Here is a 22174-nt window from a genome sequence, read left to right as displayed (position 1 = left end):
ATCCTCATTTGGCTAATTTAAAGGTTAGAGAATTTGTCTTGGATACCAATTACAATATCAGAAAAGAGCAGTTCTTGATAAGCTGCAAGCGCACACGAACTTAATCAGGTCATATGGAAGTGCCAACTGTTTGGCACTCTCTCTTGCGAATTACTTCATAATTGGTGCTGCCTCCACATTTCTTTGAGTTTAATGCTTTAGCACGTCCAGAACAGAGTTATTCGTAGTCAGCAGATTTACATTAAACACCACAAGGATTTAAGTCTAAATTGAACATTTGGGATTCAACCCGGTGACTGGCAAGGTGCGCGTATATCTTTTGAGCAAATTCGCTAACTTCTCGATCTACCTTAATAAAAATTGCCTAAGAGTTTCTGCATCATTTTCTGTGAGGACCAGACTACTGACTCTCCTAGATACAACCCTACTGAGTACATGCTGCCTCTTGTAAGCTGCCGACATCTCCCTTGCATCACACAAACAGGGAGGATTATACCACACTGCGCCGCCACACACAGGTGATTGCTGTTTGGTTGCTGCTAACCCGAAAGAATGATTTCAGTATATGCTGAAAGCAGCTTAAAACAACACAAACAAATAAACTTTTTAACAATGCACACGTTGTAGGGATATTGAGAAGGTGTATGAGGAGAGATAGCGAGAGAGAAATGGAGAGATAGCGAGAGAGAAATGGAGAGATATAAACAGAAAGATTCCAATGAATACATATAAATAGGGTATTACAAGGGTGCAAGCTTTTGGTTTTGGAAATGAAACCACTAAGGTGCGAGCCATTCTACAATGCTTCCTAGAGCAAGTGCCATTCAGGCACTTGTCTTTTAAAGCTGAAGGGTAGAAAGGACATCATTCCTTCGGTGGGGAGCAGTGGTACAGTGACGGCATCTTCCAAAAATCACTGCAACAAAGAAATGTGGGAGCTTCTCTCTGCAGCACACACTGTTTACCTCATGTATATGTACCCTCCAGCCACAATCACAAAGAGAAAGTCATTGAGATCGCTGTGAAAGTGAAAGTGATCACGATGACGCGAAGCACGCAAGGGATGTGCGCGCAGCAGCTCGCGTGCTTGTGCGCGTTCTAGCGAGCTGGTCGCCGCTATGGGAGCACTTCCCAAAGCCCTACTAAATGTCTCTCCGAACAGCGCATGTGCGCTGACTCAGCAAAACCTAAAATCAGGAGGTCAGAGGCACAAAAACAGGGGAAACCATGCCACAAGATGCCAGATGCAATAATTAGTTAGAACAAGTAAAAGCATTACACGCTGTAAGTCCATTGCAGTTTTGAAAAATGTGTTTCTCTTTTCTAGCAATCTCACCACCAGCCAGTCCCACAGGCAATTGTGAACCCTGGCACTCCTGCAGATCACATGAATGGTGAGAATGCCACAGGGCCTTAAGTGATGGACAGAATGTACCTGATATAAGTCCTGTTTTCCCTGGTTATTTCTTATTCACCCTATCCCGATCATTTCACTTAGAGATTATAATTGCATGGGAAGCACCCAGATGAAATGCACCGGTCCTGTGGTGTCCCTGTAGGACTTGTAATTCTGAGCTGGTAACTCCTATTACGGGCCAATCAGAAGTAAATGGGCACTCGCAATGAGGCTATTTATGTTATATTTAGTGTTCTATTAGTTTTTTCTTAGGTGAGAAAGGATTTGTTATTCAAACTTTACTACGTGTGGAAGGGCCAACATTGTGATTTTGGAAAAGCAATATGAAGTCAAACAGTTTAAGGTTAGGTACTACGACTCAACAATTTGTCCACAGTGGAGAAAAAAGAATATTCTCATTACGTTTGAGAACGTATGGAAATTATTTCTACATCTCTGTGCTTGATCAATTGCATTTTTAACCATGTTTAGGTCTCGGCTCAACGCGCGGAAGCGCGTCTCGCCGAGATCTTTTGTTAGCGAGTGTGCTTCCCAGGAGACAGTTTCGGCCACGCGCATCCTTGGAGCCGATTTGAAACGTGAACGCGCGCTGTGGCCAGGCGCTGTCTCCTGGGAAGCTCAAGCACCACACACGCTTGCGCATACACACACACAAGCGCCCATGCACGCACGCACATACATACATACAGAGACACCCCCCCTGACACATACACACACACGCGCACACACACAAGTGCACCAAGGCCCTCCCTCCCCCCTCCCTCCCCCGCCGTCACCGTCGCACACATACATACACACACGAGCATACACGCACACACACACACACAAGTGCACCAAGCCCCCCAGCCTTTTGGAACTTACCCGGCCAATGTCGGGGACTCTGCTCTCAGCACGCGGCGCCCAACCTCCTGCTGGCGCGGCCCCGGGGCTCCACACCGCTCACAGGAGCCCCGGGCGCGAGACGCATTTGACTCCGCCTGCCTCCTCTTCCGGTCTGGACGTGGCCCCGCCCACGTCACAGGCGACCGTGCCTGACTTCCGGGGCACAGTGTTCATTAATACAAATGTTTACAAATGTTTTTATACCACGTGTGACATTCGTTTTCTATTTTTTGCTCGTTCTGCTTTTCCATTGACGGAATATTTATACAAACGAGTAAGGGAATGCAGTATGTACTTTCACAGTGACACAATATCTGAGTCATTCGAATAGGGTCCCATGTCTGCCAAAGGGAACAATGCCGTTTCTGTAGGTTAGCTTAAACTAGTTATGACATGTTGGCCTTTGTACGCTAGGTATTTTAGTGTTAAGCCATACCCATAACAGCATAGTTATAATATGCCTCTCAGTCTAACGTGCTGTAAGCTCGGGGCTCGCTGGCTCGCCACGTGCCTGTCTGGCAGCTCTGTTGTGCCTGTATTGGAAGCGACGTAAAAGATTTTTTGAAAACTTTCACAGATGGGTGGTGGTCTAGAACATATCTTGACGAATCCATTTCGCGGCCCATCGAAAAATACCGCGCGTGCCACCCAACTGCATTTATCCAAGAGCCCCTCTCGGAGGAGCACGTGTGCCTGGGTACTTGTTATGCTGTTTCTGGACACGGGGCACTTTTTACGGTTGACCCGACGTGCTGGAGATGATGCTGATGCGGCGGGTTGCTTTGCAGAATGTGCAGTAAAGCACTGCTGCCGCCAACCCTTTCCTGTGAGGAGACATGCGTCCCTTCCCTGTCACAGCGCCAGGCGCGCTGCCCGAAGCCCCCCTCTTAATAAGTGATGTGTTTAATCAAACGGAGAAGAGAGGATAAAAGCACAGTGCTAGTGCAATGAGTGAAACAAAACTGCTATATATGTCCTCCTACATCCAACACACAGTCTTACATCGTAGGTGCCAAGAAATATATGAGAGTACCTACATACTGCATCCGGCCGTGAAGGGCATTTACACTATGGAAGGGAGAATGCAGAGTAGTGAGTGCTGAGTAGTGTGTGCAGAGTAGTGTGTGCAGAGTAGTGTGTGCAGAGTAGTGTGTGCAGAGTAGTGAGTGCAGAGTAGTGAGTGCAGAGTAGTGAGTAGTGAGTGCAGAGTAGTGAGTAGTGAGTGCAGAGTAGTGAGTAGTGAGTGCAGAGTAGTGAGTGCAGAGTAGTGAGTGCAGAGTAGTGAGTGCAGAGTAGTGAGTAGTGAGTGCAGAGTGGTGAGTAGTGAGTGCAGAGTAGTGAGTGCAGAGTAGTGAGTGCAGAGTAGTGAGTAGTGAGTGCAGAGTAGTGAGTAGTGAGTGCAGAGTAGTGAGTGCAGAGTAGTGAGTGCAGAGTAGTGAGTAGTGAGTGCAGAGTAGTGAGTAGTGAGTGCAGAGTAGTGAGTAGTGAGTAGTGAGTGCAGAGTAGTGAGTAGTGAGTGCAGAGTGGTGAGTAGTGAGTAGTGAGTGCAGAGTAGTGAGTGCAGAGTAGTGAGTGCAGAGTAGTGAGTGCAGAGTAGTGAGCAGTGAGTGCAGAGTAGTGAGTAGTGAGTGCAGAGTAGTGAGTAGTGAGTAGTGAGTAGTGAGTGCAGAGTAGTGAGTAGTGAGTGCAGAGTAGTGAGTGCAGAGTAGTGAGTGCAGAGTAGTGAGTGCAGAGTAGTGAGTGCAGAGTGAGTGTGCAGAGCAGTGAGTGCAGAGTGAGTGTGCAGAGCATTGTGTGCAGAGTGCTGTGTATTGGCAATGTTAATGACAATGCCATTTATTTGTGATTTAAAGAAAAAAAAATGTCAGGAGCAATGCCAATAGCTCTACCTTTAATGATGCCGAGACCATTGCATTGCAAATGCTTGTTATCATATGTGAATGTGCCGCTCAGAGCGCTTTTCTTTTGTTTTACCGTAAAATTATCACATTCAAGTTTACTTTCTATATATACAAAAGAACCATAGGGTTCATATCATGGTATTTATTATTCTAAATATAATTAGATTGGTAATGCAAAACTGCACTCGTGAAGTCTGCAACCTTTGCAGTCCGCCAATGTTGCTAGGTTTGTGGAGTTCCCCATTTTTACAATGCATGAAAAATGGGCACAAAGAGGAGGGTTTATTGTAGGTGAATCAGATACACCTACTTTGTGAACAAGATTTTTCACTTTTTATATAACCTTTACAACCTTGAAATTCTTACAGTGATCGCAAAGTTTTACAAAATCTGTAGTCAAGTGAGAGGATACAAAAGTTGAACTTTGCACACCCTAAAATGTCAAAGAAAATGCTATGCTGCATACATCATATGCCATCCCTCTTTTTCTATAAAGTTTTATAAATAAAGAATAAACATTTGTTTTACTTTGTTTATGGTGAGACAAAAGTATACCTCACACAGTCTGCACGCGCACAAGCTCTGGATTATTTACCTTCTCGGTACAGACGTCGACGCATTTGTCCACAGTCGTGTTCAACATTAGTTGGGTGACGGGCAAAGCCTGGGAGATGTTTTCTGGCCTGTGAAAGCAGCCCCGAAAAATTGCACTTCCATCTGCCAATGAAAAGGAGAGAAATAATAATGTGGTTATCTGCAGCCGTGACCCGCAGCGTCTTGTCAATTTAGCATACATCCCAATGCATTCGTTAGCAGCCATTTCCTAACCTTGCTTTCTCCTTCCTGCTGTTGTACTGAGAGTAGGAGGCTGGCGGTTCAAAGCCAGTGCTGGGGAAACAAAGCCACCTCATGGCACAAGATGCTATTTGTCAGGAAAACAACCCCGGCTGCCACTGCAATCAAAAGCCTTCCAGACCCAGAACATGAGAAACCGCCTGTTCTGCTCAGTGAGTCAGCCTATAATGGAAGCTGCTCTATTAGCGCATGCAGAGAATATGGAGGGATTTCCCCCTCCTCTTCGAAATGGAAGTTTTCATTCTGACTAGAATATTTGTAGGCATATTGGGATTGGTAAAAATAGAGGCTGCCCCCAAGATGCTGCATACAATCTACTAACCCTTTCTCATCTAGACAACTAATACAATATTATATGTTGGGTAAAAGCATTCATTGGTGTCCATAATTGCAGAGGAGGGATCCCGAAGGGGGTTCAGGAGCCGGCGCCATAACCCGGCGCCGAGCCCCCAGGTAGGAGGGGGGACCCGGCTTGGCGCGCAAAGCAGGCAAGCCACGCATGGAGCGGGGAAAGCCCTCAAGGGTCCCCCCCCCCCACATCGCGGCAGTCAATGGGGGTACACGCGGGATTCGAACCTCCTAATGGCGGGAAGTGGCGCGAGCAGCACGGCGGAAGAAGAAAAGCTTGTGGGCGAAAACAACAACGCCGTGCAGCACAACGACCACGAACCGAGACCAGCCCAGCAGCGTGGGCCAAGGGAGCGACCAGCGGGAGTGGGAGCATACCCCGCGGCGACTCGAGCCCACCAGCAACGCCACCGGAGCCCACCCAGGGTAGGTGGGACCAACCGGCGGCAGCGGCCGGAAGTGACCAGTGGGAGCCTACCCCGCGGCACACCAGGACAGGAGGACGCCGACTCTACCGGAGCCCACCCGGCGAGTGCGGGACAGCGGGAAGGCTACATCCGACTCCACCGGAGCCCACCCGGCAAGTGCAGGACAGCGCGAAAACACACCCGACTCAACCGGAGCCCACTCGGCGAGTGCGGGAAGGCACGGGAAGTATGCCCGACTCCACCAGAGCCCACCCGGCGAGTATGGGACACCGTGAAAATACACCCGACTCAACTGGAGCGCACCCGGTGAGTACAGAACGGCGCGGGAAGGACGCTCAACTCAACCGGAGCCCACCCGGTGAGTGCGGGACAGCAAAGGGACACGCCCGACACGACTGGAGCCCACCTGGTGAGTGCGGGACTGAGGGGGAACAGCAGCCAACAGGAACCCTCCCCCGGGTGCCTCTGAACTAACCAGCCCGACCGGGAGCACGAGCGCGCGGCCCCCACTCACCTCTCTGCAGCCGGCCCACCGGGAAGAACACCGGAAGGCTCAGGAGGCCGGCGGCGGAAATGTGGGGCGGCCCAGGGACCAAAGGCGCCTGGAAAGAGGAGAGGTGTGTCTCACGTCCTACACAAGTGCTCCAGGCCGAGGAAGTGCAGGAGATAGCACCCTTGGGTCTGGGGAGCGTAGAGGAGGCAGCACCAGGTGGCCTCTAGAGGGGGGAAGGCGAACAACAGGACACAGGCAAGGGCAAACAAGCATAAGCATCAGCAAGGAGGCAGCATAAGCAGCAAGGAGACAACAGCAAGGAGGCCCTTTTTTGGTGCAGGTGACAGCGGCAGCACCCCGCCAGCGCTAACAACAGCAGTCAAGTTTGGTGCAAAGGCTTTGGTGGCAGCACTCCGCCCAACCACACAGTTTGGTGCACAACAACTGCGGCAGCACCCCACTCGGGACACATGGCCAAGAAAGATGGCACGCGGCAGGGCCAGGAGAACCTGACTGACCTACTGAGGAGAATAAGGGCAGCCTCGGAGGTGCATGGGGACAACTGGCTGCAGCAACAACTCAACCGCAAACCCAGGGGAGGGGACAAGCGGACAGCAGCATGGCGCGAGCATGACGCCGGCAGCCAAGAGGAGTAGGAGAGCACCAGCAAAGCTCACGGATGCAGTGAGGACCACAAAGGCGCCAAACAAGCAGATCCAGCCACCTGCAGCCAGCACTGAGGCGGCAGCGGAGGGACCGGTCCAGGGGAACAATGACACATCAACCAATGGTGAACATATTAGTGGGATCATTCAGAAATGTTGCAGGACTATGGCACCACTGTTATTGAAGGGGTTGGGGGTGCAGAGCGTAGTGACACTAGGGGCACAAGCGAGCACAGGGTGGGGGGCTGTGCAGACAGGGGGAGCCACAGACACACAGGGAACAGAGGCCACAGGGTTACCTTGGCACCTGCTCGCCCCGGGCATGGCGCGGCAGCACCGGTTAGGGGAGCAGGCCTCAGCAAATGCAGAAGGGGAGATAGGGCCACCCACGGTGACATGGGGGAACACCCCTCCCACGATCATACCTCCAGTAGCAGTAGCAATTCCAGAGGCTTACGTGCGGCCCTCAGCGGGTTCGGGATCCATGACCACCAGGGCCACTGGTCTAGCCAGCCTTATACCCTTAGCAGTGAAAGAGAGGATCTGGAGGAAAGAGTTCATAGATATATTTTCATTACTAGAAATACAGTTAGAGGGTTTGGACCTGACGACATGTGATAAGAAGGAGGAAGATAGGAGGGAGAGGAGAAGAGAGCGCAAGGAACGGACATTCGAAAACTGGTTAGACGCATTCAGGATTATGGCATGCGTCATAGTTGAAAAATGTGTGCGCTGCGCGGCCGATCTATGGCTTTATGAGGCAAACATACACAACGCACAGCGGCAGTTCCAGGGCGACGCATGGCTAGAATATGATAAGGGCTTCAGGCTAAAAATGCAGACACACCCCGAAATGGAGTGGAATGAGGAGGACGTCTCTGGGTTCATCCATAAAATGATGGATTTCAAGGAGGTCAGGACATGGGGGGGAGGAGCGAACACCCCTTTCGGGCCCCCTTTCAGAAGGGGAAAGGGAGGCCTTTTCAGCCTTTTCAAAAGCACAAGCACACCAGCGCAGGGAGGGGAACACACGCCAGTGGGTTGCCAGCAATATGCTGGAAATTCTAGGCCAACGAATGTACATACGGGGCAGCATGTAAATTCCAACACGTATGTTCAACATGCGGGGGGCACCCCGCTGCAAGCTGTAGGCGCAAAGACGACCCAAAGCGTGACAAAAGGTAGAAAAAGAAGCAATGAGGCAGGTGGAGGGGGCAGAGAGGGGGAGAGAGACAGGGCGGCGCTCCGCTAGCGTGGTCCCCCATTAACACACGGAAATTACGCGTGCTAGCCAACAGATACAATAACAAACCAGATGGAGAGATACTGACGCACAGCTTTGAGAATGGCTTTCCCATCCCCTTCAGTGGTCCCCTCCCCCTCAGCCACGAGAGAAATTTGAAATCAGCAATGCAGTACCCAGGGGTAGTATCTACAAAGATAGAGAAGGAGAGACAACTAGGCAGAATTGAGGGCACCCTCCCAGCCTCAAGGGGTGGGGAGTTGGTCATTTCACCACTTGGGGTGGTACCAAAAAAGGAAGAGGGGAATTTTGACTGATCCACCACTTATCATTCCCAGATGGCATGTCAGTGAACGATGGGATAGAGGCAGAGGTATGCTCGGTAAGCTACTCTACAATTGACGATGCACTAGACCTGATAAGGGCTACAGGCAGCGGGACTCTCATGGCAAAGGCAGACATCGAGTCAGCATTCCGCCTACGCCCAGTTCACCCCGATAGTTTCCACTTGTTAGGTTTCCAGTGGGAGGGACAACACTATCATGACAAAGCAATTCCAATGGGATGCTAGGTGTCATGCGCATACTTTGAGCTATTCAGCACATTCATTGAATGGGCACTACATGATAGTCACCCTGCAGGCGGGAAACTGCATTACCTAGACGACTTCCTGTTTACTGGCCCAGCTGCGTCACCTGAGTGCGAGGACACCCTGAGGGCTTTCATTAAGCTAGCAGGTGAGCTAGGGATCCACCTATCCAAAGACAAGACGGAGGGGCCAACCACAAAAATCACTGTCCTGGGGATCGAGCTGGACTCGGTCGCAGGGACATCTAGGCTGCCGCCTGAGAAAGTAGAAGACTTTAGACAGGACATAATTAACCTATGCGGGCGCGACAAGGCCACATTGAGGGACATACAACAACAGCTCATAGGGAAATTAAATTTCGCAACTAGGGTCATCCCGGCAGGCAAGGTGTTCGCTAGGCAATTGACGCAGCTGACACGCGGCCTCACGCGGCCTCACGCACAAACACCACCACGCGCGGCTCGGGCCAAAGAAAAAAGGGACCTGCGGATGTGGGATACCTTCCTGGCAGACATCAATTGGGTGCTGATATGGAGGGAAGGCTGGCTGACCTGTAAACAAATTGAGTTATACACCGACGCGTCAGGGAGCACAGGGTTTAGTGCAATCTTGAGGGACAAGCGGAGCGCAGGACAGTGGTCCAGCAGCTGGCATAGGCGAGGCATAACGGCCAACATAACATTTTTGAAACTCTTCCCAATCGTAGTGGCGCTAGTTGTTTGGAAAAGGGAGCTCCGGGACATGAAATTGACCCTATGGTCTGACAACAAGGGCGTAGTACAGGCAACTAACAGAGGGTCGGCCAGGTGCCCAGACACACTGAGACTAATGCGACGTCTGGTTACCTTACAGCTGGAAGGCAACATAGAGCTGCGAGCAAGGCATGTGCCAGGGGTGGAGAACGAAATAGCAGACGCGCTATCCAGAGACAAGATGAGCAAATGCAGGGAACTGGCACCAGGGACAGAGGCAAACAGGACCCCCTTCCCAACTCAGCTGTGGGAATTGGCAAAGTAGACCTTTCAGAACTGGTCATACACGCGCTTGCGCCAGCTGCAGCCAAACAATACAGTAAATACGTAGAAACGGTGATGAGAGTGGGGGGCATCCAATCCCTAGCTAATGAGGGGGACACTCGCAGGGCGGTGGAGCAGTTCATTGGCTGGGCCTACAACGGGAAGAGATCTAGATCTTAGGCGCAGGCTCACCTGGCGGCCGTGGCACACTACGCAAAGCTGGTAACAGGTCATAACCCAATGATATCCCACTACATCAGGACAGCAATGAAGGGTTGGAGAAGGAAGGAAGGAAAGACAGTGGACCCAAGGCGCACAAAAGATTTTGAAATGCTAGGGGCGCTGCCGGAAGCATTGCAGGGCGTAGCAACAGACAGATACGAGCTGCTGCTCTTCAGGGCGACGTTCACCACGGCCTTCTTCGGGGCATTCCGCATCAGCGAGATAGTGGTCCCTACCAGAGAGGGCCTGACGAGCACTGCATTCAGGCCAGCGACATGATGCCCAAAGCAAAGGGAGTGGAGATGGTGCTACGGCGGTCAAAAACAGACCAGACAGGCAAGGGGAACATAGTCAGGTTACAATGCATCCAAGAACAGAGACACTGCGTGGTATGCTGCCTCTTCGCATTCATGGCGGTACGTCCAGCGGGGGAGGGCCCCCTGTTCAAACACAGGGACGGCACCCAGCTGAGCAAGTTTCAGTTCACAGCAGTGAAGCGTCTCACACTCAGCAGGGCGGGCCTGCCCCAGAGAGGCTTTGGGTCCCATTCTTTCCGGATAGGGGCAGCCTCGACCGCAGCGCAACATGGGATGTCCGAGGCAGGAATACAGGCGGTAGGAAGGTGGTGCTTGCGTGCATACAAAACGTACGTGAGGTCCCAGCTGCTATGATCGGAGGGCACGTGGGGCGACCTAGGTAGTGACTGGCCGTTTTTTCCATTGCCCCAACAGGGAAAAGACCGCACCTGGTATGGGTGGTGGGCCACTCATTTATCAGACAGATGGAAGCCTGGTGGAAAAACACGGGCCGAACTCGAGGGGACAGACCGAGGCACACATGCATCCGGTGGTTCGGACGGTCTGTCATGCGATGGGAGCAGCTGGCGGCGGTTCTCAAGGGCCTACGGGAAGAAGCGGGGCGGCACCCGGACGTTCTGATCATACACCTCAGGGGGAATGACCTGACCAGGATGTGGCAGAGAGCGCTACGCCTCAGAATACAAAAATACTTCATCGAGATGTCCAGGGCGTTCGGGTGCACAACGATAATCTGGTCCGAGCTGATCAGCAGAAAGGAATTGCGCCGGGCGGAATCATACAAAGGGGTGGAAAATTCAAGGAAAAAATTAAACCTCACAGTGAGCAAGTTCTACAGGGCTAATGGCCTGGGATCTATCAGGCATGGGCTGATACACACGGGCCGCCTGGAATACTACGCCAGCGACGGGGTGCACCTCTCCGAGCAAGGCATGGGAGTGTTCTGGTGCAACCAGTGGGGCGCCATGGTGTTGGCAGGTTGTTAGTAACAAGTCAGGATGTAGGGACGGAGCCGCAGGAAGACGGCAGCCTCCCTGACAGCGAGGCGAAGGGCTATGCTGAGAACGGTTGGTACGGAGGCACACCGGAGGGCGGTGCGCCAGAATAGGTCCACTCACCTTCAGATGCCGCACGGCTGGGTGAGGTGGCCTAAGGACAGCGACTCCGGGATGCCTCACGGCTAGGTTACATGGCTACCAAAGGAAGCAGTTGCAAACATAGACAACGCTCACAGCCCAGCCCCCGCCGGATGGCAGGGCACAACAAAGTCGAACAAGGTAGCGAGGCGGCCTTACTCTGGGACAAAGGCTACCCCCTTCCCGCGCAAATGAGGCGCAAGAGAATTCCAACCTACCAAAGAACCGTGCCATAAGGGCCAAGAGAGAATCGCAAGGAAATGTATAATGATATAACATGTAAAATGCAAAGATATACTTGTTTCCTTGTAACCCTAATAAACTGCGGCCAACAAATGACCACCACAAGACAAGAAGTGTTGTGGCTTTCTTGGCGGGAAGGGAAATACCGAAGGGAAAGGTAATGACGTATGCATGTAAGAGTGGGGCAGAGTGCAGGGATTATTGCAGGGGTGGGCTCCCGAAGGGTGCTCAGGAGCCGGCACCATAACTCGGCGGCGAGCCCCTGGGTAGGAGGGGGCAAGGGGACCCGGCTTGGCACGAAAAGCAGGCAAGCCAAGCAAGGAGCGGGGAAAGCCCCCAAGGGTCCCCACCCACCCCCGCCTCCACATCGCCGCAGCCAATGGGGGTACACACGGGATTCGAACCCTCTAATGGCGGGAAGTGGCGGGAAACCCAAGGGCAAGATGGGGAGCTTATAAGCGGTGCTCCCCCAGGTATGCTCCTATCGTCAAGGAGCGGGGGAGTAGCATGGCGGAAGAAGAAAAGCATGTCCCACCCACCCACACCAAAGGAACAGCAATGTCGCAGGGCTGAGAAATGCAAAAGACGTGGCAAAGGTCTACGCTGAGAACGGTTGGTACGGAGGCACACCGGAGGGCGGTGCGCCAGAATAGGTCCACTCACCTTCAGATGCCGCACGGCTGGGTGAGGTGGCCTAAGGACAGCGACTCTGGGATGCCTCATGGCTGGGTTACTTGGCTACCAAAGGAAGGGGTAGCAAACAGAGACGGCGCTCGCAGCCCAGCTCCTGCCTGATGGCGGGGCACAACAAAGTCGAACAAGGTAGCGAGGCAGTCTAACTTTGGGACAAAGGCTACCCCCTTCCCGCGCAAATGAGGCGCAAGAGAATTCCAACCTACCAAAGAACCGGCCCAGAAGGGCCAAGAGACAATCGCAAGAAAATGTATAATGATATAACATGCGAAATGCAAAGATATACTTGTTTAGTTGTAACCCTAATAAACTACAGCCAACAAATGACCACAACAAGACAAGAAGTGTAGTGGCTTTCCTGGCGGGAAGGGAAATACTGAAGGGAAAGGTGATGACGTATGCACGTAAGAGTGGGGCAGAGTGCAGGGATCATTGAAATATTGCTTTATCAAGGATAGCACAATTACTTAATCTAAGGGGTATATCTATTATAGAGTTGCGTCCCCTTACACCATGCAATGGAGGGCAAGGGCGGCACAACACTAAAGTTAGATTTATCAAGCCACGCAACGCCACCTTGCGTTCCTTGCAGGCTTGATAAATCTGGAGTAACGCAAGGCAGCGCAAATCACTGCCTTGCACCAGGGAGGTGTCCTATGGGTGGAGCGTTGGTGATCCCATGCATCCACCCATGGATTTTGGCACATTCCAAGTTCTACCATTAATGGTAGTACTGGTAATGAGTCAAAATGCTATGCCTCCCAAGGTAGGCATAACAAGGAGTAATATCTTTATTTCGCCTTGATTGTTTTCTTGTGTAGAAAGAGAAAAATGCCTCTGAGGATTGTTTCTGGGGGGAAAAGAGTCTCTTTCTGCACAAAATTCAATGTATTAAAAGGGACCCCCTGAGTCTAGTTAATGTTCTTAGGACAGGGTAACAATAGATTCAATAATAATAATTCCTAGGCAACCAAATACCTGTCAAGAATCAGGTTTAACACCAACAATTGATAAACAGAACCTCAGTATACTAACACAAGAGAAATTAAAAACATATATATATATTTATTTTGTTGTTATACATGAAAAATTACTTCTTAAAACAGAGACAATATCATATACATAAACACATAATCAAACAAAATGACATATATTTCAATAATTCATTAAAAAACATGTATATCTAAAAATAAAAGATGACAAGCGTTTTCAGGAAATGGAGTAGATAAGGTGACAGTCTCTACGCGCGTTTCGGCGTGGCAACGCCTTCTTCAGGAGAACCTCTTGAAATTCTATGGACAATCGCAATTTATGCACTACAAAGGGCTGGACAGCATGCTCAGACTGATAAAGCAGCTAACTGATGCCGTAAAGGTGCAAAGTCGAAGATACACAGCGGCGCAAAAAGTAGGTCTCAATAAGGCAACCCGGGAAATCTGATTTATTCCAAAGTGCTCCCAAAAATTTGGCTTTATGGATATCAGTAGAGAACTAAAATGTAGGTTACTGGAGCAAAAAGGGGCAGTATACTGACAGACCAATGAAAATATCAGGTTCTGGATAAATTGTCGGTTGTTTATTTTAATGTGTCGTCAAAGCCACCTACATATGATAATTCGGAGCCTCGCGTACATAGACCTGCCTGGAAACAGCTGCCGGAGTTCTCTACTGATATCCATAAAGCCAAACTTTTGGGAGCACTCTAGCATTTTCCACAAACTTGTATCCAGTTTCACAATTTGTTATATTTCAGAAGTTTAAACAATGCTTCAAAGCCTCCTCCATGTTCTTTATTTCATTCCTCTACTCTCTAATTAACACTGAATTAAAAGTGTCATTGAATGACGTCCCACACTTTTTGAGCCTAGGTTCTTCTTTCTGATCTTTCCATTTCTATGGCTAGGACGACGTTTTGGGCAGCTCCCTAGGAAGGGGAGAATAGACCTTGAAGTGAGTACAATCCACTAATACAAGCCCAAAATATTGTTAGTTTTCTTCTTAGGTTGTCTCTGTGCCAGACAGGGTATCTTTAGGATAGAACCACTGAATCCCAAAGTAGAGAAGGTATGCCCAGATGTGGTTCCCTTCAGTCATGCCATAGAATGTTGCACCTCGCTGAAGAAACTCAAGGAGGCTGATACCAGTCTATGGTTGCTTGTATTCCTGTTCAGAGGTGACATGACATGGTTGTTGGAATAGACTGTTCCTATTGGATCAAGACAAATGCTACAATGTCTATACCTGTCCCCTATCTGGAGTAGTACAGTGAGCTAAAACAACCAACTGGAATGTGACCTGGAGTAATTACTAGCTCCAGAGAATAATTCGAATTTTCCCCATATACTTTTTGGATTTTTTTCAGTGACACCGTAAGTGTAAAGGGTATGCCGAGACACGTCCCGCAGGTTACCGTACCATGAAACTCAAGCTTCACATGAATAAGGGAATCAGTCTGGGATTGCTTTTATACCAGATTAGACTGGGAATGACTGGAAGTTCATGTTGTCTGTTATTATTGAGTAGTACCAAGGATGATTTGCATAGTGTAGCACTATGTTTGGTGTGTGACTTTGAGAAACAGAGTGTAAACTGGAATGTAACCAGTTGGAGGTTGCTTGTGTTCCTATTGAGAGGTAACATATACCAACATGAAGGAGTATTCACATCAGAGCAGGACCAAGGCTGATGTACAGATGTATGAATGTATGTATATATTATAAGTATCGTGTGAATCCAGTCTAAAGGCAGTGGAACTCTGTACAGCGTCCCTGCCTGGAGTGGAAAAGAGAAAAAGCATAGTGCCCTAGAATGCATCCCTGAGTTATCACTAGTGATAGAGTTTATTCAAGCATGCAGCCCATCAATATCTTCCTCTAAGTCAGACAATAGGCAAAAATAAATATTAAGGAAACAACATATCAAATGTGGCTGATACATTTTGAATATATGTGGATGTCAACTTTAGATTAGGCATTAAAGACTTGCATATTATAAAACAGTGTAATGTGACCCATATACTTCATTGTGATACAATGACAATATTTGGGATAGGGATGGTCATGATGCAAGAAAGTATCCAAGACAGATAGAAAAACACAACCAGAGGCTGCTAATTAAGAGCAAGTAGGATGTTCATATTAATTTAGGGAATTCTGGTTTTGGGAAAAGGAACATAGTCATATACAGAAGCAATTTTCCAGAGTTAGGATGATTTTAAATTATGAATAGTGCAGGAACATTGAGACCAGCCAGCTAGTGAGATAATGGGTTTATTCTTGTTAGGGCAATGAGATCAGAAATTATTTGAATGCTAAAAAACTAAAAATTATGGAAAATGATTATCTTCCCCCCAAAGGAAGTGGGGATTTTATTTTTCAGCAAACTACAATACATTCTGTTTTTCTCCATTGTTCCACCTCCCAAACTCTGTGTCCTGTGCACAACCTTCAAATCTCCCATATTTTTAAGGACATCTCTCAACTCCATTGCAGTGAGGCTTTTAAAATGTAGAAATCACAATTGTTTATTTCCCTCCAGGAAAAATGTTCTTTCAGTTGGATATTTTTAATGGTGAGCATATGAACTTTTTTTCTTCACAACCTGTTCATGTGTGATCTATGTAGATACATGTGCTACTCCCTTAGTTGAGTTTTCTTAGCATATATTCCTGGTCCGTGGGTGGAGCCCTTTCAATGAAGTTGGAAATATTGGTGATGCTGAAAGGATTCGGAAACCCTTTTAAGAAAAAGGCAATTGTAACCATCCAGACTCATATTACCAGGGGCAGCCCCCGTTGGAGCGGAGGAGCATCGCTGAATTTAAATTCTCCCTCAAAGCCCTTGAAATTAAAATTAAAATGATCATTTATTACCATTTTATTTTTCATTACCATCCCAAGCAGAGCATCAGGACAGGGTGGCACCAGGTGGACTGGCTATGCACTTTTCAAAGTGCACATATCTCTTTGGCTGGCCGTCTTGACTTTACGGGCTCCGTAAGGTCTTTGTTTTACAAATTAGAACATTCTGCCCTCTAGGGGTGGAATGTTCTAAAAGCCCTAGAGCCCTCTGTAGCGGGCTGTACCAGCCATTAAAGGCCCACTTCCTTGGTAAATGCTGTAGTGGGCCTTTAATGGCTGGTAGAGCCCGCTACATCGGGCTCTAAGGCTATATTAAACAATGAGAGGCATTCATACATTCAACCTGCTCAAAAGACAGTGAATCTTCTTGGGGAGCTGTATCTAATATGCAATCTCTTGCTTAGAATACAACCTGTACTAGTTGACATATAAGTAGTGAGGCATATGTGACCCATTTCACGTAAATGTAGCTTGCCTTTTACAGTGACCTCAGAGGTATGGTCTGCATCTGTGACGGTCTCTTTACAGGAAATGTCCTTGGCCAATCAGCAGAGCTCAGCGGGAGAAGTGCCGGGTCTTCATGGTGTTCCAATAGGCCTAAATGAATGTAATGTGAACCTATGGGCCCCCTGCTGACTAATGTTTTTAACAGGTTGACCCATTTGTCTGTTCCTAGCTCTTGGTTAGGCTCGGTCATTGTTCCAATTTTAAAAAAAGGAGATTGCTCAAAACCTCTTTCCTACCGACCCATCTCACTCATTGATATTCCAGCAAAAATCCAGGACGGGTACTATATAATAGGATACGAGAGTGGGTCATTGATAACAATATTCTTCATGCCTGCCAGTACGGTTTCTGTAACGGTACTAGCACGATAGAACAATGCCTGAATCTAAATGTAATAATTGACAAATACACTGTGGCAAAACGGGTACTACTTTATTTAGCATTCATGGACTTGTCTATGGCATTTGACTGTGTTAACAGGTCAATGCTGTGGCAAGTCCTACTATATATAGGATTAGATGCAGCCCTTATAAGCATGCTGGTATCATTATATAAAAATACGAAAGCTAGGGTTAGGTTTGGTCAAAACGGTGAGGTGCCGAGCAAAATTAGCTTTGGGTGTACAGTTTACTTAGGCTATGTGCTTGCACCATTGCTTTTCCTTTTATACATTAACAACCTCAGCTCACAGTCAATCATGAGTGACACCCCAAAGATCAACAGTGCACCAAGGGGAGGCTCCTCCACTAATGCAGAGGAGTTTCGTCCCACTGCCTTTCAGCACTGCAAAAAAGGAAAAATAAAACGATAACACAAGGTAACATTTTATTTTTCCATGCTGAGGTACTTTTGTGGGCAAGGGCTTGCAGCACAGGTGGGAGGAGTGGAGGCGCTCTCTAAGAGCTCATGACTGTTTGGCTGGCAGTCTTGGGCATGCCAAACAGTCATGTGCACTTTGCTTGTTCTCCACCCAGGCTGTGTTACAGCCTGGGTGGAGAACATGCCCAGGCTCCCATTTCCTGTCTGAGCTCTAAACCACAGCATTCAGACCAATCACAATGCTGCATTGCACAATTGTGATTGCCTTAAGGAAGCCTGGGTGCTTCCTGTTTGCACAGAAGCCAGGAAAAGGACAGAGAGGGTGGTGGAGAGGTGGTGGCGGCCGGCCAGCCGGCCAGCCAGCTGGAAGGTAAGTGATTTTTTAGTTTTGCTTTTTAATCCCCCCTCCCCATCCTACTACTGCTTCATGGGAGCAGCTGCCACTGGGCGCACCTCTTCCCGCATTACTTTATGCGGATGTTGACGTGTTAATGGCCTGCACACCAAATACCTTATGCCTGTTAGTGCACTCTTTTTCAAACCTTTTATCATGATCTTTGGCCCTAAACGCTCTCAAATGTCCAGTGTCGGTGTTGGGTCGAATCATATGCTAAGTGCAAATACTTTTTCCTGTCTGGATCTTACCTTTAGGTCAGTAGGTTCCTTGGCAACCCATATTTCACAAACTAGGGCAAAATCAGCTAAAGCAATTGGTTCTCTGTTGAGCCTTCCATGCCCCTCAGGAGGAAGGGCATTTACTCCTACATTACAGATATATACCGCCCAATGCATTCCAACAGCTTCTTATGGAGTGGATATTTGGGGCATTTCCGATTGTCTCGCTTTGAAAAGGGAAGAGAACTGATTTTGCAGAAAAACATTGGCCGCCCATATATTTTTAATAAAACTTTTTATTGATGACATAGATACAACGATTCAAACATTACATTAATTATTCATTCCAACTTAACTCTTCATTTTTGGTTTTGTAGTAGTTCACCGGTCTGCTGTTGTCTTCACACGTCCTTGATCTTGCCTTTATTGACCCTGTGTTATGGGTGAGGGCTTGGGGGAAGTGATCAAGAGAGGAGCACAGATGTTCCCTCTATGCACATTCCATTTGCCCCATATTTTTGTCCATTTTCTCGGGCAGCCTCAGGCTACATACACAGTTTTTTCCCTGATCATGCACAAAGTCATGTCTCTTCTCCATGCACTCACTGATGGCACTATTGTTGCTCCCCATAGTTAAGCGATACTGCGTTTCGCGACTCTTAGACCTAGCGTTAACCAAGTTCTCTCTTTACTGTTTAGATCCGTAGGTTCCCAGATATTCAACAGGGATCTTTTAACTTCAGGTTCGAGTTTACACCCCAGCATCTCCTCCATGCAAAGGAGTCCCCTCTCCAGTATTCAATGATGTGAGCGCACTCCCACACCATATGTAGAAATGTTCCCTTTCGGCTACAATGCCTACCACACCGTGGGTCCTCCCTATATCCCATCTTGACCAATGTTGGGCCGGTGTAATATATTCTATGAATATTTTTTAGTTGTACAAGCTTGAGTCTAGAAAAGATTGTTACTCTTTTGGGAAGGCCGGTGCTTCCTGCCATTCATCATCATCCAACTTCAATATGTCTGTTTCCCATTTCCTGTGGAGTTTGCTAGGGGGTCGGAGGTGTAGTTGATCAGTTTCTGATAGATCAGGGATATTGCTTTTTTGAGCATGTGTCCATCTAGGAGCCTATCCTCCAGAGGCGAAGCCTCAGGGGGAGTATCCCCATTGGAATTTGTGCCAATAAGGCTTGTCGGACTTGCAGGTATCTGAATCGTTCATTGTTGGTTATTTCATATTCTTGTTGTAGAAGTGAGAACAACACCACCTCCCCTTTGTTCCATAGGTCTCCCTCTTTGGATATTTCTATGGTGTCCTGGGTGTACCCAGACGCTCCGAATCCCACAGTGGTGTGGCCTGTGTGATTCTATTTTCCCAACCAAAAATCTTTTTGGTGATGTGCCAGACTTATACCGAGTGGCTCATGGGTCCCGTAAGGTGTAGCTTAGTGGGCTTAGAGTAGCACGCCCTCACATAGTCACCTCCCGGGAATAGCCACCGATCCATTCTATACACAGGGTCGTCAATGTGCCGTTAAATACAGTGATTGATGGCTGCTAAATGCGCAGTACAGTAGTACTTTTTAATGCCCAGCAGTCCCCCTCCTCCATAGTACCACCCTTCCACCAGTTTTGGGAACAAATTCTGAGGATGTTTACCCCTTCAGAGTAGCTCTTGTTTTTCATTTTCTATAGTCTTAAAATATGCCCCTGGCACAGGGTTGGGAAAGTTGTGCAGAACATTGAGGAAGCGTGGCAAAGACATAATTTTAAATCGTGCAGCTCTCCCCAACAACAATAAGGGTAGGGCCTTCCAGTGCTCTACATTAGTTTTTAACCACTGCAGCGGGGACCGAAGATTACGGTCATAACTCAATTTTGGATCATTAGTTATATATAGGCCAAGGTATTTGAAGCCATCTTTGGCAACCTGGCCACCCTTATATTGACCTCACACAATGTTTGCCCCCAAGAGCTGGGCCTCACATATCTGAGCAAGCATATTTATACTAAACCCGCCCTGCTGTATTTGTCTATTTGGGGGGCAGAGGATGTGCCATTAACAAGAGATATTATCACTGATTGTTTAGCCCGTGACAAGGGCTTATCAATTCCATGGCTAGCACAAGTTAAAAAATCATTGGAAGGTATTGGTATTGGCCAAACCATTTTTGATACTTCTGCATGCACTGCTTTAGATAAGAAGCATTGGCATAGCCAATAGGTCTCGCATTTGGGACCTTATAAGTGTTTAGCCATGCAACAGTTGATGTTGTTGCACCAAGGATAATGTGCTGCATAACTAAGGGGGTCATTATGATGGCGGACGGACCTGCGTCCGTCCGCCACCCCAGAGGTGGAGGGACCGTCTGCACGGCCAGCGGCGGTCCCTCCGTGCGAATTAGGATGTGACCGCCACCCTGGCGGTCACATCCTGTATTTTTAACATTGCGGCGGGTGCTGATTAAAGCAGCACCCGCCGCAATGTTAAAACTGCATGCAGTGCATTTGCATGCGCAAAGCGTCAGGCACCGCGCGGTGCCTGCCGCTATGTGCAAGCAAATGCAGAGGGGTACCATAGGTACCCCCCATGTGCACCCCCACCCCCCTCTTCACCCTGGGGGCCCGCAACGGGCCCCCAAAGAAAAGACTCTATGCCTTTTCGTGGCGGCATTGCTGCCGTGGAAAGGCATGTCCAAAGGCTAATCCTAATATGGCTGGCAGTGTCTGACAGACACCGCCACCATATTAGAGCTTTTCCGCCGCAGGACCGCGGCAGAAAAGCTGTGGACGGTCTGCCCGACCCCCCTGCCATCCTAATCTGGCGGGGGTTCTTTTCTGACACCACAGCGGTGAATCCGCATCCTCCGGATCGGGGGTGGCTTCCGCCGGCCAGGAGGATGCCGATTCACCGCAATCCTAATCGGCCCCTAAATACTTATAAGGTCCCAAAAGCGAGACCTATTGGCTATGCCAATGCCTTTTCTTAGCGGCACCTGAACTCAGAAGGAAAGAGAAGCAGATGTAAATAGAGAGCAAGAAAGAGACAAAAATTAAGAGCTATGAGATGTGGTGATTCTGATTGGAAAAATTAAGCCTTCTAAGAAAAGTTTCATAAGACATTCTTCTTCCTCTCATGAGTCCAGTCCTAACCTACTTCAGACAAACCAGTATCATACGGAATGAAATCATCAGTCTTAAGATGCCAGACATGAAATGGACAAAGGACCACAAAAATGTAACATGTATTTTAATTGGCAAGCCTGGTTGTGTCTCTTCTGAGGAATCAGTGGGATCCTTGGTCATTAATGTGTGTGCCAATGTTTGTCTTACAATGATCTCAGGGCACAATTCTTTGGCTGGTCCTACTACCTTTTTTTTGCACGTTTAACAAATGATGTCAGATTGTACATGTGTTCATTTACCGGATTTGGCATTTACGTGCAAGGGCCCTCGATGTGCAAACATTCCACTCTTAGTTGCATGATTAGGGACTTGCATAAGCCACCACAAGGTGGAGATGTTTTGTTTTTTGCAAGAAATAAAGATAACCAGACATTTATTGCTCAATTCAAGGATTAAACATGATTGGGGACACTCTGGTTCTGGTAAACCAGTGCTTTCTAGAAGATTTTACCTTCTTGGTTCAGTTCATATAAGCCAACTGGAGGAATGCACCTGAAAGTAATGCTTTATAACAGGAACAAAAATAAAGACCTTGTTTGTAAAACTTGTTTTATGGTGACAGGAGGTCTTATGGTGACTCTAGCACTGATTGCTGCGTATAGAAATCCAGTACAGTTGTTACTGCAATCCACGCTTGCGCTTTAGGCAAACGTTTCATATCATATGTGCAAGCCCAGCGTGACTTCAAACTGCTTCCTCACAAAAGCTTCCAAAACGCAGGCAGGATATCACGCTAG

At 48.4% G+C, this 22174-nt stretch overlaps 1 protein-coding gene across 1 annotated transcript in view; it reads right to left on the bottom strand.

The window, feature by feature from the left end:
- WSCD2 (WSC domain sialate O sulfotransferase 2) overlaps window positions 1-22174 on the bottom strand; it is a 1087922-nt gene that overhangs the window by 303476 nt on the left and 762272 nt on the right. Inside the window, exon 6 of the mRNA XM_086943084.1 lies at window positions 4796-4917. Coding sequence (XP_086799210.1) covers window positions 4796-4917 — 122 coding nt within the window. The remainder of the gene's footprint in view (window positions 1-4795; window positions 4918-22174) is intronic.

The sequence above is a fragment of the Lissotriton vulgaris genome, chromosome 11 (genome assembly GCF_964263255.1).
Source record: "Lissotriton vulgaris chromosome 11, aLisVul1.2, whole genome shotgun sequence".
NCBI lineage: Eukaryota > Metazoa > Chordata > Amphibia > Caudata > Salamandridae > Lissotriton > Lissotriton vulgaris.
The sequence above is the reverse complement of the archived record's forward strand: the minus strand, read 5'-3'. Positions and strand labels throughout refer to the sequence as shown.